Here is a 19,202-nt window from a genome sequence, read left to right on the forward strand (position 1 = left end):
AAGAATATGAATCAACATAGTTTACCATTTGAAAAGCTTTAATACTCACAATTTCATGATGAAGATTGTCACTCTCTACTTCATCTCTACTGCATCCGCCTCAGCTGGCGCTGGAGTGCTACTGCTACCGGCAAGACAACGCCCAATCAGTGCCACTGTGGAAAATATTGATAACTTTGGTACTTTTGATAAAAATTGTTTTCAACTTCTCCTCTTCTCCGCTCTACAGGGTAACGCTGCTTCATTTTCCTCACAACGCGCCAACGATTGTTTTTCTACCCTTTTCTTGAATCAAGTCTGCAAATGCACTCCCTGTAGTTCATTGCATGAGCAGGGAGGGAACCAATCATAATAGATTTAAGTATTTTGGGGTTTCAATAATAATGTTTTTTTAATCAAAGAACAATGTATTTATCGGTTTTTATGAATGAGACATACCGATGGAAATTTTGGGGCCCCAGGCGATTGGTTGTGCTGGCTAGATGGAAAGTTAATACGACCCCTGATTTTATACTACAATCTGTAAGCCTATTAAATTCTGCTGGTACTTTTAAGTTGTAAAGCCTTTTTTTTTTCTTTTATTTTTTAGAATTAACAAGAGGTAAGTAAATCATTATCCAGATGTTTTATTTTTTATTTTTATTATACATAGTTTAGTGAACTTTGTTATTGTTGAGTAGCAGCTGTCTTATTGAGCCTGGAATGAATACATGGCGTTCGCCTGTGGTGCAGTGAGTCTGGTGACACTGGTTTCATTGAGTAATTAATGCGAATTAGACTGGATTTGTTATGCATCATTCAGGCAGGGGGCATAAGAACAATCTAGACCCATTTGGCTGTTTGTCTGCCCACATCCTTCTGTTCTCCAGTCATCTGAAGGTGTCAAACCTCAGCTGACATTTTTATTGGCTCATTTGGTCCTCTGTTTTCAGGCAAAACTTTATACTTTGTTTACATGTGCAACTGATGTTATTTCGTCTGCCTAATAAAGGCAGGCGTTTATGTGCTAACTGCTAATCCATTGTTATGTAAGGTTTCTGGCACAAACACACACATTTCCACTTGCATGGAGACAAGAGCTGTTGTGTTCCAGCTCTATAATAGCCCGTTGACACTGTCGTGGTTTTAAGAGAACATTGAATTTATTTTTAAGTTATTAGACAGTCATCATTTAAAAAAAAAAAAAAAAAAGAGGACAGTCAAAATCCTGAATATGCCTGGCAAAATGAAGCAGTTAAGGCCTGAATAGCTTGGCAATTTTATAGCTTTGCACAAAGGCAACATGTTCTGACCTCCAGGATGATGCAACTTGTTTTTGTATGTGAACATAAACTAAAGATGGGGCTGTTTCTTGTGAAATGTTTCAACACGATAATAAAGGATTCAAACATATTTACAAGAAAGTTGGCACCCTTTCGTGTGTGTTAAACTACCGGTATATTTTTGTTTCACTGCTGGTTGCCACTACTGTACAATTGGGTACAATACAACAGAGTATTAATATTTTGTCCCTATTCATTTACAGTATTACAAGGGAGATCCTTCTACTCTCCCTGGTGGACAATAATTTGTGTTTTGTATGAATTTGTTTTTAGGTAAAACACCTTCCACTCTTTGGTAAGACTTTATATATATTGTAATCTCTGTGGGAATTTTGTCCATTCATCCAGAAGGACGTTTGTGTGAGGTCACTGATATCGGACATGTGAGATCTGGTCTCTGTTCTTCCACACCGAACCCATCCAAGTACGTTAGCCTAAAATTAACAGCCAAGTCATGTGTCTGTCATTAGCACAGACGTACAGCGCTTCAATAAACTGTAGTAGTGCTGATGTGCAGTCAATTGAAAGTTCCGGCCTACTGGTCAACTCAACACCTTTTTGTTTCCTCCTGTCCAGTTTGGGGTGGTACATTAGTATTAACAAGCTACAACCACCCAACCCCTGAGCGCCATGACGCCAACAAAGGCTCCCAAGTGTTCTGTTGCAGAAGCTCAGCCCTTCCTGTGTCCATCTCAGCTTCACATCCTGTATGCTTGACCCCAGATGACCTTCAGTTCATGCCCCCTCTGTCCTCCCTTCCTTTCTGCCCACCCACGCAAGGCCTCTTGCTCGGGCCTTTGACTTGCTGTCTACTCTTATTTCAATGTTTTCTCCCATTGACTCCCCTCATGGTATCTTTTTTAGCGTTAAAAAGCATGTATGTACATCCATCCATCCATTTTCTGAGCCGCTTCTCCTCGCTAGGGTCGCGGGCGTGCTGGAGCCTATCCCAGCTGTCATCGGGCAGGAGGCGGGGTACACCCTGAACTGGTTGCCAGCACATAGAAACAAACAACCATTCGCACTCACAGTCATGCCTACAGGCAATTTAGAGTCTCCAATTAATGCATGTTTTTGGGATGTGGGAGGAAACCGGAGTGCCCGGAGAAAACCCACGCAGGCACGGGGAGAACATGCAAACTCCACACAGGCGGGGACGGGGATTGAACCCCGCACCTCAGAACTGTGAGGCTGACGCTCTAACCAGTCGGCCATCGTGCCGCCATATATGTACATAGTCAGGGAAATTGTTTGTTCTAGATGATCCATCCATCCATCCATAGCTACCGTTAATCCTGTTCAGGTTTGCGGGGAGCTGGAGCCTATCCCAACTGACATCCAGCAAAAATACCCACAAAAGCGGGTATTACCTGGTATTTTGAGGCACTAATATTTCTAGTACCTAGTCAGCCAGGATTCCAAGCGTGTCTGATATACTGTACGTGTTATATAAGTTATTTAAACCTCTGCAGGTTTCTCATTGGTCTTACTTAGAAACTTGGAAAACACCGCTTTCAAATGGTCATTGGCTCATTCCGTGCCGATGCTTGAGAACTGAAGCAATGCCTCATGAAATCGTTTCATTCTCTTTCTATAACCCTGTAACTATACTGTAGTTACAGTAAGTATTGTTGTAAAACACAACATATGTATACTTTATGGACTATTTGTTTGGCTTGACATTGTTGCCATTCAGCTGATTTGAGTGGGTGAGTACCAACCACGTTTTGTTGGTTGCGCCCTCTCGGCAACGGGCTTGCAGCAGCCCCGTTTCTGATGAGGGGAATGCCGGCGTTGTCCGACTGTCGCCTCTTGTTGTTCAGGCAGCACTCTTGCACCAGCCGCGAAAATAGCGGAGCTGGTGGACTGGACGATGGTGCCCTACGACTGGATGGATGGCGGATGGGCTGAGCTCAGCGAAGAGCGTCGGCAAAGTGGCGCGGACGAGTTGAGGAGCGATGCGAAGCTAGATGGAACTGGAGAGTGGAGACATTCTTTCTGTATGTGTATGTACGCGTGTTGCTCCCCAACGGCCGCTACATTTGCTTGTTTACTTTGAACTTGGCTTTCGGCGAACAGGAGTGACGTCATGTACGCTGTGATCACAACATCTATGATCTACTGGTGAAGGGAGACTCCAGACCTTGTCTTTTTCTATAACTGCTGCATACAACAAAGAGCATGTATGAATGGATGTTTTTATGTTTTTTAGTTTTTTGTTTTTTTTAATTGTTTTTGTGACAGTGGCCTCTTTGAAAAAGTACATTCGGCACTCTGTATGTTCTACATAAATACCATACCTTAAATGTCAAACTTAAACCATGTCACAGACTCATGTTATGTATAAAGCAGTGGAAAAAAAAAAAAAAAGATTTTGATGACATTGGGGACCTTTAAACTTCACACTCATATACACCGAGTCCATTCCGTCTGTTACGCCTCGGAATCCAGTAAAAAGGCTATAAAAGGTTTGTATGTTTGTTTAAGTTTCAGTTAGTAAGGGGCTACAGTGGTCTTTTTTCCATGTTTGGTTAAAAAAATACACTGGTGATTGATGTAGGAAGGCCTCTCTCTGTTTACTGTAAGTCTGTTTTCCTTCTCCTTATCCTGATCATCCGTTTATCTAACTGGCTTTTCTTTCTCCTCATGTTGCTCTTTCCCACAACCAAATCTTTGACCCCCCCCCCCTCTCCTCTTGCACGCTTTCTCCCATATTTGTTCCCACTGTTTTCTCATAAGATCATTTTCTGTCAGTCCCTTTGCTTTTCATGAATGACCTCATCCGTTCTGTTCTTGTTTTTCTCTTCTATCGTCCTTCCTCATCGTCCCAAATCTTTCTCATAGATGAAGCGGAGGATGTCTCCATGGGGAGCCAGCTTTGGAAATGGGCGAAGGTCAGTCATTTAGATCCCCAGCTCCCTGACATTTCCACAGAAAATAAGGCTTTAAAACCTTGTGGATTTCTTATCTGACGGTACTAAAGACATTTGGTGTGCAAAATTCGAATCGGCTTTTCTGCACAACACACACAAAGTGGTATTGTTTGCAGAATGTTGGCGGATAACTGATACTAGTGGCCAAAGCGAAAGCCAATTACCCTAACGCTGTGTATAGGTGTGTGTGTGTGTGGTGGGGGGGAGCAATTGGGCTTTTAATGCAACATCGTTTTAAACTGAAAACAGGTCAAAAGTGCAGATTTAGCCATTCCTGTACAAGAAAATGGTGTTTTGGAGCCTGAAAACACATTTTGTAGAAATGGTTTTAAAAGATGTTTTTCAAAACATGAGATGTCATTTCCCCCAAAACGCTGAAAATGTTTTTTTGAAGTGGCAGGTGTAAATGACATTGAAAATTTTCCAAAATCGCTCTGACAATGTTGTCATCAGTGTATGAAACGTTTCCAAACAAAGGAGAAAATGTTTACATTTTTTTATCATCATGGAAATGCACTAGTGATGTGTCTGTCGTGAAAGGTGACAAACAGTGGACTGCAGTAAAAATTTCATCCAGGGCAAAAGGGAAGGTTTGTGAGCACCACTTGGGGTCTAAGTGTTCTTGGGCCTTCGTAAAATGATAAAATATCAAGTACCTGGGAAACAAACTAATCGAGAAAATGGTAAAAAAACAACAACATTATCCTGACATGACAATTTCTCTCTGATGTCAATAAACTAAAAACTATAACAGTAATGGTCCAGCGTCCAAATAGTCTTTCCGTGAGATACCAGTGCAACATCTTTGCAGCAGTACTCTCACTTGGCTTAAAACCTTCTGTATTTAGATGATTGATTGTTAAAAAAGAAACTGCAGCACATATTTTCCCATTTTCATGTTGAGCTACATGGGCTTCAGCGGGAGGCGATGTTAAATTTAGCTCCGATGCCTCTGAGCAATCATTTGAACTTGATTGTGCAGTTTGTTTGAGGTTCTTGGATTGTAGTAAAAATAGAAGCTCCTTGTCGTAACTGAGAATAGTTTAGTCACCGCCACAACAGAGTTACACTTGAATCACATTGTAATCATATGAGTCCGATGCCCTTGCAAGTGCATAGACTGCTACAGTATATGAGGAATAATGAATGAAGATCGAATAGAATTCATACAGCCCCAGGAGAGTCAAATATATTTATAATACATATTAATGTTAGTCCCCATGGCATGAAATACACATTTATTAAAATAGTCACGTTGACTCAATAAATCACTGCAGTAGTCGTGAAGGCTCATCATGCTCATTGATGTCATTGTCTCTTTTCCAGCAGTGACCCTGCCGCCATGGCATCAGGACCTCCAGATGCGATGGCCAATCAGGAGCCTGCTGAGGTCGCGGAAGACTGCTCAGGTATATATAGTCACTGAACACAACGTACTATAAGTTATATCTGACTCCTGTTTTAATGGTTATGCTGTATATTTTATTTTACAAAAGACAAAATCGTAGCTCTTTTTGTCCCATAAATGGTTGTTGTTAGTACTGAACTGAAGTCTCACAAAATATGCAAAGTCAAGATTTGTGGAAGTCATATGCAATTTAAAATAAAAAAAAATTTTAGATATATATTTTCTTACTTTTAAGGTGTATTTCCCCCCAGAATTTAATGTGATTAGAAAATAATTTGAATTTCACAACTTTTAAATTTGGAGGTTGCACTCAAGACTACCCAAAAAGATAGAGAGATATTTGCAGAAGGGTGTAATGTGTACATAAATTGTTGTGCCAGTGTCTTGGAAAGGAACCTTTTGGCAGTGACACACACACACACACACACACCAGAGATTATGAGGCCGTTGCAGATATGCCAATGGCCTCACTGCTGCTGCCACCAGGAAATGAAGAAGCGGAGAAAGCTAAGATTATCTCACATGCCCAAGCAAATCACACTGTTGTTACACAGATATCACACGCTGATGATATGATTGTAACAAGGAAGCAGCGTGTTGTGTACTCCTCACATTCAAAGTGCTGTTGTGTTCAGCTTGGTTCCAGTGATGTCTCTAAACAGATGACTTATCTCCCATTGGGAAACTGCTGTGGATTCAATTTTGTTTTTAAGAAACGAGTGTTTATTTAGAACTCGTAAATCCATGATAGTGTTTTCTCCGGCTGCTTGTTCATTACGTTTTGTCCTTCCAGGTGCTTAAAAGGCATGAGGTCAACAGCTCTCAGAACTCATAGTTTCACTCCTAACAAATGCTGATGCAACATTACTGTTGATGTGCTTTACCATCTTTCTTTTTCCTCCTCTCGAAAAGGTCACCGTTTTCCCACTGCATGTGCTATTGGTCAGTTCCCATTATACTAAATGATAACATGTACTGTTATGTGTGCAAGTAATGATAGTGAAGCAACAACTGTAATTGGGTAAAATATCACGTTTTTTTCCCTACAGTTAGTCAATCTGACCTTCCATTGTATTACAGTAGCAGTCCCCTCTGTACCTGAAATAGCACAATATAAGTACCCAATTGTGTTTTCACCTGACTCTTATGTTTGTATTGCAGAAAGGCCTCTGAAGCCTCATGAAGAGCAGGCTGGAAGCTCTTCAAGTAAAGCTAAAGCTGTTCACTTTGTGTTGTCAGACAAAGGAAATGAGAATTAGTTGCCAACATTCCTAAATATAAAACAATGAGTGGGAAAAATAAAGTCCTCCATGTGTGACATCAAGGCAGCTCACTAAATTAATATTATATAAACTGTGTCAAATACTAAATGAGGCATTCTCAGGCCAAATGTGCACCTCCTGTCCTCAGATTCCGAACATATTTTCAGCTGTAATTTACTTTGATTAAGGCTTGAAGGAATGCTCAAGGATCTCTGCTATATGACTCACACAAGTAAAATGTGATTCATGTAAAATATTTTATAACCCCAGCATAATACTCTAAATCATCTAAATAGTGGTTGGAATTCAAATGGATTTAAATATCAGTATTCGACTTTCTGAATTAATTTTAAATATCCTCTTGACTTGCGGGTTTCCAGCCTACTGAAAAAGAACTTTGAGCTCTGGTGTCTCTAAGGGCCTTTTTAGTTGCAATTAACTATGACAAACTATGTAATGTACCAGACTCGGCAGGCATGTAGGCTGTCTTTGTCCTATACTCCACTTCTCTCTCCCCCCTAACGCCTCACCAAAGTGAGGAGAAAAAAATGGAAGAGGTAGGCCAATTCATGCATTTTTTGCTGTAGCTGTAGTCTGAAGATATTTGGGGTTCACATCAAAAGATGAATATGAGAGATGGGATCAACAGTTCCAGGTGTCTACATCTGCATCTGTTACACAAGTTAGAACACAACTTGGTTTTTAATGACACATCACCTTTTTAAGTGAGACAAATTCGGGGAATAGATAGACTTGAATTAGACTGAACTAAATAAGTCTTAATATTTAGTTGCGATCGAGCCTACGACCCATCGGCGCTTTTGCGTTTTACCTTTGGGATGGATGCTTTTCCAGGCTTTAAACACAGCCTTTTCCCCTTGTTTGTTTGGATGGTGACACCTAGGGCTCAGACTGGCCCTCTAAATCCCCAGTCGCTATTTGTATTGACAGTCATGAATGACTTCCGAATCAGAATCGAATCATTACTAGAATAGTCCAACAAATGAAAAATCCATCTTGCCGCATCTCCCTCCCGAAAAGTTCTTCTTTTTAGGTGAAAAAGTCTTACTTTAACCAGGATCCCTCGCTGTATCTTGGCCATAGGTAAAAACCCGGGTTGATTTTGCACCTGTCTGTGCCGTTAACCCCCTTTGCCTTGGACCAGCTGCTTCCTTTCTAGCTAGCTAATTGACTACCTAACCAGGGCTAGTTAGCAGGCTGGCTATCTGACACGCTGTGGTGGATCAACTTTCTCTAACTCGGCGATGGCTTCTTTTTCGGCTGCGGTTATGGCGTTGCCATGAATATCCGTACAACTCCTCGGGGTTAGGCGAATAGACGCCTCCTTCCGCTGAGATCTTTTTTAAAATAATGTTTTAAACAAACTTTATGCAGAGATCTCAGAAGAGTTTTACATCTGCGTACATTCGCAGAAACTATGGACAGTAAGTTCAAATGGCGTTGGCCAGTAAACAAAGATAAAAATCATGAAATATATATATATATATATATATATTTATATTTGTATGTAAATACAGCATGGCAGCATTGTGGCTCTTGTAAGAATAAAATAAATAGTATGTTATTCTTTGATTCATGAGGATTCAAATCTGAAAATTCAGATTTGCCATTTTCTATTTTTTCAGCGGACTCAAATGCCAATTCGAGTCACCACCGATTCGTGCATCGCCATAGAGACACTCGGCAGTTTGCTCTTTCGCAAGTAAAATGCATGCTTTACAGGGTTGAAGATTAATGGGCCCGTCCCAGAAGAGGCCGCTCAAGCCCAAACCGTGACTGTGTTTCACAGATGAGCTTGTATGTTTGGGATCAGATCCTTTCATTCTCCCAATTTTCCATGACTTTGTTGAAGGTTAATCTTTGTGTCATCAGTCCATAAAACCCAAAATTCCAGAGACTTGTACTTTATTTTAAGGTCTTTCTTTACAGCTCACAAAATGTGTAGGTCTTAATCTGCTGCTGATATCGTTGGTCCACTTGTTGGACCTGTCTTTATTAGTTGTTTCTTTCTTCATCATGACAGTCCAAATTGTTCAATTGGGCTATTGCCAAAGTTGGTGTCTTGGTTCTTTTTGCTCTCTGTGGTTTTCATGTTGGTTACACTTCTAATTAGGCTATTAAATATAATTTCCATGATCAAATCTAAAACTGCACCTGGAGCCAACAACTACTGGTATTTATAATGTGAAACAGTTAGAATTACGCTATCAATAATTGAAATTAATTGATAGTAAATACAATTCATTAAATAAAATCATTTTAAAAATAGCTATTGGTATAGTTAAAAAAAAATTTAAATTTTTTTTAATTTTCATTACATTAACTCAGGGCACAACCCTGAAATTGCCAATTCTCTCATTATGTCGTGAAATCTCATAACCTTACACTTAACCCTTTCCGCCCTCCACATAAGTGCCTTGCTGACTGAAAGAACTTTGTGGCTGTTTAACGAGGTATAAAAGAGTTGCTGAGTTTTCCACCGCAGTGCTAATGGGGCTGCAGTCACTTGGGGAAAACCTTTACAAGTGTGTGTGTTGTTTTTATGTGCTTCTCTGTGTGGACCAGGATGCACATGTGGTTTCTCCTCAGGTGCCTACCTGGGTTATTCAAGCCAACAGGTAAATTGCGGGAACTGTACTTCATATGTTGCAAGTGTATAAAGATGTTGAGTGTGTAATTATCTCATTAGATAACCATTGTGGTATTTTTTTCTGAATGAGTCAGTAGACGACTAACAGGGGAGCACAAATCTGCAAGTGTATTTCAAACTTGCTCGCATGTGTCCCCTCAGGAAAGAAGAAGTCCAAGTTCCAGACTTTCAAAAACTTCTTTGCAAGGAAGAAGAAAAAGGAGCCATCGGGAGATCACGCAGAGCTTAAAGGCAGCCAGTCGAGTGACAGTATCAGTAAAACATCCGAAAACAATACTCTCAGGCGCTCGGAGAAAGAGAGAGGGTAAGGTCATGTTCATGCTCATACAGTATGACTTTGCTGAAAGTGTCATCATGACAGTCAAATAGTAATACAGTTCTGGTTTATATTCAGATGATAAATATATTCCTTAAGTTTACTCAGAATGTTGACAAGGAGGCCAGCACGGTGAGATAGTGGTTAGCATGTCCGTCTCACAGTTTGGGGTTTGAATCTTTGCTCTGGCCCTACTCTCTGGCGTTCGCATGCTCCGTCAGTGCTTCCGTGAGTTTTCTCTGGGTACTCTGGCGTCCTCCCACTTTTCCAAAAGAGATATTTTCAGTTAATTCAAGACTCTAAATCCATAGGGTGTGCCCCGCCTCTCGCCCAAAGGATATTAATAAGGCTTATTTCTCTGCGTGCAAGGAGCAGTGGACCTCATTTACAGTTCTTAACAAAAACAAATGTTTACTCTTGTTATACAATCCTAGAAATGCATTTTTGCAAGATGAGGTTACAAACCTTGCAAAAATAAGTTATGAATGGACATCTATCGATTAGTATTCCATACAAGATGGTTTTTAAGGTAGCATGGGTTAAGATCCCACGCACATTCAGACAGATTTCTAGTTTATGTGCTAATTTCGTATTACACGTGCTGAAAAACTACAATGTTTCTTCAATAATAAAATAAGACATTTCAAATATTAACCCGTGGACATTAATATTCTACAACTAAATTGAGCTGGAATTGTTTTAGAACTGTTCCATTTATATAAATGATCTAAATCTATACTCACAGGTACATGTTTTATGTTTGTGAGGGAGAACTTACAAAAGTAGTCAACACAGTGTTTGTCACTGTCAAGTGAAGTGTTATTTTCCTACGTATTGCTTGACTAAACATCTGTTGGGTGACAGTGTCCATCTCCTGATCGTCCTGTCTCATCTCAATGGAGGACTGCTTTTTCCTGTTTTTGTTTTAAGTAGTGGAGCATCTCTTCCTCGGAACAGTCCTTATTTCCTTTGTTTAAAAAATTTAAAAAAACAGAGTTACTGCCACTTCCTGCTGTGGGTCCAATTCATTTTCACTGGTGAGATTGACAGTGTGTGTGGGAAAAACTGTTTGTCTTGTTTGGTGAGACTTTTTTTTATTTTCTCCCCACTTCCTGTTTCCAAAGGTCAAAGATTAGCCTGGGGAGTAAGGCCTTGTCACACGACTCTGTCTTTGTCTCGGACTCGTCGGAGGCCAACGAGGCTCTGGGGGCTTCTCAGGATAGCATTCATGGGAAAGTGAAATTTCTTCAGGTATACTTGCACGCGTCACTTTGAGGGATTTTTTTGGGGGGGTGGGGGTTTAACCAGTGACTAACTGAGCCAATGATGCGCCAAGCAGCCATAAACAATGTTTAGCTCAAAAAGGCAATTCCTTCACCAAGAAGGTCTGATATTCAGGCTTTTCCAGTCATAAAAAAACAATTGTAGGCATACGTTTAAGGGTGGGGGGAGCCCATTCATGTTATCATGATTATACCTCAGGGATTGGAATGTAACAAAATGACAAACCACTAAACGTCACTTATATACTGTGTGTGTTTGTAGTGTGCTAGCATCTTGATATGCTTATTCTACTGTAAATTCCAGGCGGTCAGACCTTAAACTAAAGTGTCCAAACAGATTTTAAGGATGCTAAAGAGAGCATACCAACAGAACAATGTGTCTCACAACAAATGGCAACAGAAGGAAGACGTCAGACGAATACAGACTGACCCCCAGTTAAACCGCTCCTCTGAACTGTCAACACAAAGAAACCTCTTCAAGGAATTTGACAATGTTCTCCTGTTTCACATAGTGTCCATCACAAAGTATTTTTTGCAGAAAAGTCAATGCAATTTAACATCATCAGTTAATGTGTAAAATAGTTCAATATGAAAGGGGAGGGGGAATTCTTGAACTTAACTCTGCATTGGGTGGTCGCTTTGATACATGAGGAGCCAAATGCAGTGTAAACATATTATGTAACACGCAAGCTGCATAAAGATTGCACATTTTGCCACCCACATAGTGGCCTTGTTTCCTCCATCCCACCACATTAACCAGGAGGTCAAACTTTTATTTTTATGTTTGTGTTTCGAAAAGTACTTGGGTTCATGATGTATCCCAAAACTTGTATCTACTCAATATTTTTTTTAATTATTATTTTGGATTAATTATTGTTGTATCGTGCACTTGTGTTTATAGTTTTCCTCTTTTCTCTAATGGCATAACCACATAAATATTCATGTGCCCGGATCTAAATCCTGTATGATAAAGGAATGGAAAATATACACAATTTTCATCAGAATCCATGTGTCTATAAACACAGCGTGACAATGCTTCCCTAGCTTCAGGCTTCGTTAACAAGAGTATGTTAGATATTCGCTGAACAAATGTTTGCATTTACTTTTACTTAATTCTGGGATAGAATTTGTACAGATAGGTTATTTCAATGCAAAGACTGTGACACCATATGCATGTTATTATTTATATCCCTAAAGCAGTTTAAGTGATTTAAAAAAAAAACATTGCAGTATTTGTTTTACACCTTGATAACGAATCACTGACTGACTACAGCAGAGAAACATGTAGCAGATAAAGTAATGCTAGTTTTAGTTTCTGTGATACCGGCAAACAGACGCATGCACGCACACGCACACACACGCACACTTCCAAAATTAAACACTTACCCCTCTGTAGTGACTGTATGAGCTCATCATTGTCTGTTAATCATACTCTACACCAATGAAACTGTCCTACAAACATAGCAAGGCACTCTCCAACAGTCGTTTGTTACCTCTTACAATGTTTAAATTGATAAAGAAAGCGATACGATATCATTCCACTGCATGTACTCAAGCAAAACCTGAAAAAATCTGGAGCCAAATTGAGAACTGTTGAAACGCCAGCATAAGCTAGTGGGATCCAATACAAACACACTGCATTTACAAAGATAACCTTTATTAGTCCCATAATTAGGGAAACTAGCAACAAAAAAAAACAATCTGTTTGACTCCAATGCGACAATGTCTTGATAATCCATCAATCCATTTTCTGTTAACTCTTTTCCTCACTAGGGTCATGGTTATGTTTTCATTCCTTTAACAATAGTTCAGTTATTAAGGTTGTAGTTTGCAGTGGTGCATAAATAAAATTGCACCCCTCTGAGAGGTATCTATTTGTGTTGTTGGATAGGGACATCATATTCATAAATATATGAATCAGCTCTTTGTAAGATAGGCTATAAATTGTACTCCACTGCAGCACAGTAACAATAATAATGGTATTGTTAACTTAATACCTCTCTGACAATTCTAATTGAATCAAAATGACCTCCAGAGGGAAGTTTACAGTTTGTCCAGAAAAGTAGCAGACATAATACACAAACTGTGCATAACCAAATTTCTACTAGATTTTGTTGGAGAAGGAAAGAACCTATTTATTATTATTTATTTTGCTGTCTGCTGTTGTGTGAATGCAAAATGGCTGCCGCATTCCGGCACTTCAGCTCACAGATCCCAACATAATGAGGCTCTACAAGGTGACAAACGTCTTCCAAAGTTATTTTCTGCCGCTAAGATACTTTTACTGAAGTATCACTTTCAGGTACTTTATAACCTAACGAGACTGCTGTCCCTTTACCGTCCTCTTGCATGCATGTATATATATATACACACAATTTTATAGTTTTGTACTTTTAAAAAGTAGACACTGGGATTTAAAAACCAAATATAGCATGTTGTGTACGTGGAATTGCAGCTCCAGCTGAAGCAGGCCATCAGACTGGGCTCTCCTCCATCGCTGATGTGCGTGAAGAGGGCAGAAGATGCCGGCACCACGTCGGAGGACGACGGTCTACCCTGCAGCCCCCCTGAGTACACGTCACCACATGTAGCTATGGTAACATGCACACGGGTGTCCCACCTCAGGGTCCAGCTAATCGCCGTTTAGACTCACAAATGCATAACTTCTTTTCTCTCCACCTGTGTCTTTCAGAATCAGACTCAGAGGAACAGCTCCATCAGCCTGGAGGGAGTAGACAGTGATGAAGACCAGGTAAGCGTAGAGACAGGCACAGACACTCAACCTTGGATTCTTAAACTTTTACACGTCTTTTACACGTGTGTTTCTTGGTTTATGACAGTTCCAACGTATGCAGTATCAACAGTGGTGTGCAGTCAGGGCTGCTATCAGAAGCACTGATCTACATCTACAACTTAGATGAATTTATGTCCTATAGTCTGTTATCTTAATTTTATAGCATGTCTCGTCTGCCCAGCCCAGTGCTGTATGTTAGATTTGTTTTTGCTTAATCATATTTCAACTACTATGTGTTGCCATGTCAATGTAACCTGGCCAGGGCCTTCAGAATCGGCAATGCTGGCCCATGACACATACACACTACCTTTTTTTTTTTTTTTTTTTTTTTGTTTTTTATAACCAATTGTCTTTCATATTCATCAAACAAGGCCTTCTCGCAGGCCTAGAATGGCGTCTGCGTTTTTCCATCCTCTGATTGGTTGATCAGAGCTTGTTCGTCGAGTCTAATTCGCACAACGGGTGACGGAAGACAAAACCAACTTGTGTCGGACATTATTAAAAATTATTTTTCAAGGCAAACTTTTCAAAAAAAACTGAGCATTTTGATGGTGGGACAACTAGCGAGCTCAGACTAGACAGTTAACTAACTAGCTCTGAGAAGCAAAGAAAGAAGGATGGATTTTGTGATCTATAAATAATCAGTATGAGCGTAATAATAATAATAATCAACGTGAGTACGATGTATTTTAAAGTTTTAATGTTTTTGTCATGTTATTAGGTAAATCTTGATTGTGAACAGTTTCAAATGATGTTGTTCGTGTAGAGGTTTAGAGTTGTTTGGAGGTGATGTATGGGAAGATAAAACGGTTAATTGCGTTTCTCGCTTTTGCAATACTGGTATTCATCCCAAATACGTGAAATGCCTCGCTCTCTCTGTAACGCTACGCACAGTTAAATTTGTATTTTCATATTATTATTTTGGAAAATTGTGATGAGATCGTGGCCATATGAAGAGGTGGATTAGGTCACTTAAGTTAAGTCTAAAATGCACTGCCCGCCACTGAGTTTCAAGGTTATGAGCATTGTTTGATAAACTACTTTTTATACAGCTGCGAATGATAACATCATCACGCAGAACAAGAGGGCACGTTCCGTTACCACGGGACGTACTGTTTTTCATTTGATTGCTTTATGTATGACCTAGTAGTGTTTTGAAAAGATAGATTTACTGTGAGAATGAATTTACGACTGGGCTAGCATAGGATTGGGGCCTGTTCTGGTTTACATATAAATTCAGGGTACCTCACGGCCGTAGAAACGAAACCCCCTGTTGAAGACAATGTGCTCTTAAAAGCCAGTTTACACTTATGTGGGGCAATGGACAATTTACTATCACAACATGGAACCACACCAGGAAGGAATTAGGTAAATATTAAAACCTCCATTAAGAGCGAAAACTGGACGTTTTCATATTCTGTATGATGTTTTCAGTCCATCGCATTGTTTTGGGGAAATGTTGGCCTGCGCTTCTTTACAAAATTACATCAGTTCATTGATGTTTATAAGCATTTACTTATGTACAGTTTTCTTAAAAGTCCTGCCACAGCTTTTAAATTGGTTTGAGGTGTAGACACTTGACTTGGCCATTGCAACTTCAGCTTATTTCTTTTTGCACCATTCTATTGTAGATTTGCTGGCGCTCTTTCTCAAACAGGCTCACATTTGATTCTTCTGTATACAGAGAGCTGCAAGGTGGCTTGCTCAACATGCCTTGGTCATCAACCCTCCACCAGTGTTTGACATGGTTCTAAGCAGAGTTAAGTCACTAGTTTGATCCAGTTAAATGCAACGTTTTCTAGAAAAGAAAGTTAATTCTTTGCAGAAGGAAGTCAGGTATTTAAATGTAGGCCAGGAAATCCATCCAAGACAGCGGCATAGGATTCGTTGTGATTTATGAAAACCAGGAGGACGCTTGAGGCTGAGCAGCAGAGCTTTGTATTATTGACATATTGCCCTTGTGACTAGGATGGGAAAAAAAAATCTCATGATTCAGTTTAATTACTTGTGGTTACTCTAAAAGCCCCCTTCATGTTGTTTGACCTCCTTCTCTCTTCAGCTTGATCTCTCCGACATGATCAGACCCTTAAAAAAAAATCTCTTTTGCCTTGAAGCACACTCTTTATACTTCATTTGCCAATCTCTTGACCTTGTGTGATGATCGTTGTTTAGCACTTAAACAAGCCTAATGGGCTAAACAAGTTTATTTTTAGATCTATGGCATAGTAAAGATCCACATTCAACATGGTTGACAAGTGTCTTAAAAATAACAAGTCAACTTTACTGCCTTTAATGTGCACTCAAAGTGCATTCAGCAGACGTATGTATATTTAATGATATGCACTTTAAGCTGTTTTAGCAAGTGTGGGCGTTTTTTTGTTGTTGCCGAAAACAACCCCAAATGGTTAGCAAAAAACGTGCACAAAAGGCTAGAAAATAACTATAAATGCTCCTTTTACACACATGAATTTGGTGAACCATTTCAGACTTGTGCAGGCTATCCGCCCCCTCTTCTGTGCGTGTTCTTCACCAAACGTTCAAGAACCTGGCTCACCTCTTCTGCCAGAGGAGACGCTGTCTACCGAACTTAACGATACTGTATACTGTCCAGTTCTGTAGAGCACTCACACTAGATAAACTGGACTAAGTGTCAAGTGAGCTCAAGCGCGACACAAATTGTGTAGTGTATGTCCTTAGTCACTAAAAGTCGGTCAGGACCTAGCGTCATACCAGAATGTATAATACGCTCTCGAGTGTAATGCTCAACACCAAAATTGACTCCAAAAATCAGGAAAAGGCTTCTTCCTACGTATAATGTGCACCCATGACTTTCTATCCATTGATATATTTATATGCAAAAATGTTAGTGGTGATCCCCTCCTAATATGATCAAATTAGGTCGGATCATTATTATAATTAATAGTAAGGTTTACTTGCTCTTTAGTAATGTATATACAGTATTATTGTGGCGCACCCTAGTGTTTAGTTTTAACACTGTGGGTTTGCGGAAGTATTTTCCACCTCTCGCGTTACCATTGTCATGACAGCCAGCTTGCATAATGTACTGAAAGCTAGAGAGGTCATGTGCCCAGATAACATGTTAACTCCTGGTGCAAGATAATAAAAAATAATAATAATAATAATTGTTAAGACAAAAATAAAGATGTGGAGGGGGAGTAACCACACATAAAATAGATTAACATTCACATTATTACCACTATTTATGGGATTAGCGGACTAACTGACTTAAAACAGCATTTTAAGAGCTACACAGCGGCACTAGGCACGCTGGGAGATCCTCTGACAGCCAGCCGCCACAGTGACGCCATCATTAAAACATGGTGGCTCGCTATCAGAAGATTTCCCAGCGTGCTTAGCGCCGTTGCATAATTGTTAAAATGCTGTTTTATGTCAATTATTCCCCTAATACCATAAATAGTTGTAATAATGTGAATGGTAATCGAAAATTGTGGGAAATACTTCTGTCAAGCCACAGTATAAAAACTAAAGACTGGTGTGCGTCACAGCCTCATTATTTACACACAATATAAGAGTAGATGAATTATAACATTTTAAATGTGAACTTTAATACGATGTAAACTTATAAATCACAAGATTTAAAACTAGTCTATCTACTCTGATACCTTATTTTACTATGAATGAATTTTGGAAATTTTACTGTACTTATGTATAATACGCACTTTTGACTTTTGAAGATTTTTTTTGGTTGAAAGTTTTATTTTTAGTTTATTTTTCTTGGAAGTTGTCCAAGTCCGAAATCTTCTCTTGGTGGAGCAGAGCACAGCATCTGTAATCAACACCACAAGTGTTAGTGCTGCGTATAAAGCACAGCTAATATTTATACAGCTGGGCACACTCACACACAGTCATGCTCTATTTCCATTTTGGTTTCCTATCTGCAGGCTTCATCATTCAAGTAAGAATCTTAACTTTTCAACACCAACCAACCATCATTTAATGGTGGGAAGTTTCCTTTGCAAAGCCACAACATGTCAGTGACTCGTGTGATGTGAGCTACACTGTCTGGAACTAATCTCAAACAATGGCAGACAACATTGTGGTTACAGTTGGTATTTAAATTTCATTTTTCCAAGATATTGGTTAAGATTTTTTTTTTTTATGTGAACAACATCTATAGGTTTCTGTAAATAGCATAGCACTGAAATATGGACCCTTTATTCACAGTGCCTAATGAATGAATACATCCATCCATTTTCTTCACCGCTTATCCTCACTAGGGTCGCGGGCGTGCTGGAGCCAATCCCAGCTACCTTCGGGCAGGAGGCGGGGTACACCCTGAACTGGTCGCCAGCCAATCGCAGGGCACATATAAACAAACAACCATTCACACTCACATTCACACCTACGGGCAATTTAGAGTCTGCCCAGAGAAACCCCACGCAGGCACGGGGAGGACATGCAAACCCCACATAGGCGGGGCCTGGATTTGAACCCCAGTCCTCAGAATTGTGAGGCAGATGTGCTAACCAGTCGTCCAACGTGCCAATGAATGAATAATTTTTAAGAAATAAAGGCAGAGTGTTGTGCCTTGTAGTTAGCATGTCTGGATTATGTTCAAGAGCTCCCAGGTTCAAATCTAGGCTTGGACCTTTCTGTGTGAATTTTGTATGTTCGCCCCGTGCTTGCCTGGGTTTTCTCTGGGAACTTCCTTCCACATTCACAAAACATAAATGTTGGATTTATTGAAGACTCACCCATGACCTTTATGACCCTTATGAGGACAGGTACTAATAGAAGATGGATGAGTAAATACTGTAAATGAAGTGAAAGATTGAAGTACTTTTCCTGTTCTCTTCCCAGTTGTCATGTGCTGCCTCCAGCAGAGCAGTGAGTCCCCTGGTGACAGTTCCGGGGGATTTCAGTCAGCCTGCCAGCCCCTTTGGCTGTCTGGATAACTCTGCTGCCAAACACAAGCTGGGCCTGAGACATAAGGCCTGCAACAGGAGGAAACCCGCCAATGTAAGAGCACAAATATGTTGTGTATATCTCTCGTACTAGTGAAATGTGCTTCCTGCCAGGGAGCCAAACTGTGAACTCATCAACAAGCTGAAAATGATGCGTGCCTGCCTTGCTTGAAGATCAATAAAATAGCTTAGAGCATTTTTACTGTGACAATCAGCTATCCAATAAAAACTTACTGTGACCCATTTTGGTTCCTAACCCCAGGTTTG

At 40.0% G+C, this 19,202-nt stretch overlaps 1 protein-coding gene across 19 annotated transcripts in view; it reads left to right on the forward strand.

The window, feature by feature from the left end:
* The window catches only part of zgc:66433 (uncharacterized protein LOC321250 homolog), a 50,928-nt gene that overhangs the window by 19,495 nt on the left and 12,231 nt on the right, over positions 1–19,202 (forward strand). For 6 of the 19 annotated variants that reach the window (XM_061786643.1, XM_061786637.1, XM_061786633.1 and 3 more), the window contains exons 2-9: positions 4,167–4,216; positions 5,582–5,664; positions 9,738–9,900; positions 11,037–11,163; positions 13,651–13,791; positions 13,888–13,947; positions 15,674–15,748; positions 18,832–18,990. In XM_061786643.1, coding sequence (XP_061642627.1) covers positions 4,167–4,216; positions 5,582–5,664; positions 9,738–9,900; positions 11,037–11,163; positions 13,651–13,791; positions 13,888–13,947; positions 15,674–15,748; positions 18,832–18,990 — 858 coding nt within the window. Of the gene's footprint in view, positions 1–2,434; positions 3,329–4,166; positions 4,217–5,581; positions 5,665–9,737; positions 9,901–11,036; positions 11,164–13,650; positions 13,792–13,887; positions 13,948–15,673; positions 15,749–18,831; positions 18,991–19,202 lie in introns of those variants that run through there. The other 13 variants (XM_061786645.1, XM_061786638.1, XM_061786634.1 and 10 more) reach the window with 6 other exon arrangements.

This window comes from Phyllopteryx taeniolatus, chromosome 10 (assembly GCF_024500385.1).
Source record: "Phyllopteryx taeniolatus isolate TA_2022b chromosome 10, UOR_Ptae_1.2, whole genome shotgun sequence".
Classification (NCBI taxonomy): domain Eukaryota; kingdom Metazoa; phylum Chordata; class Actinopteri; order Syngnathiformes; family Syngnathidae; genus Phyllopteryx; species Phyllopteryx taeniolatus.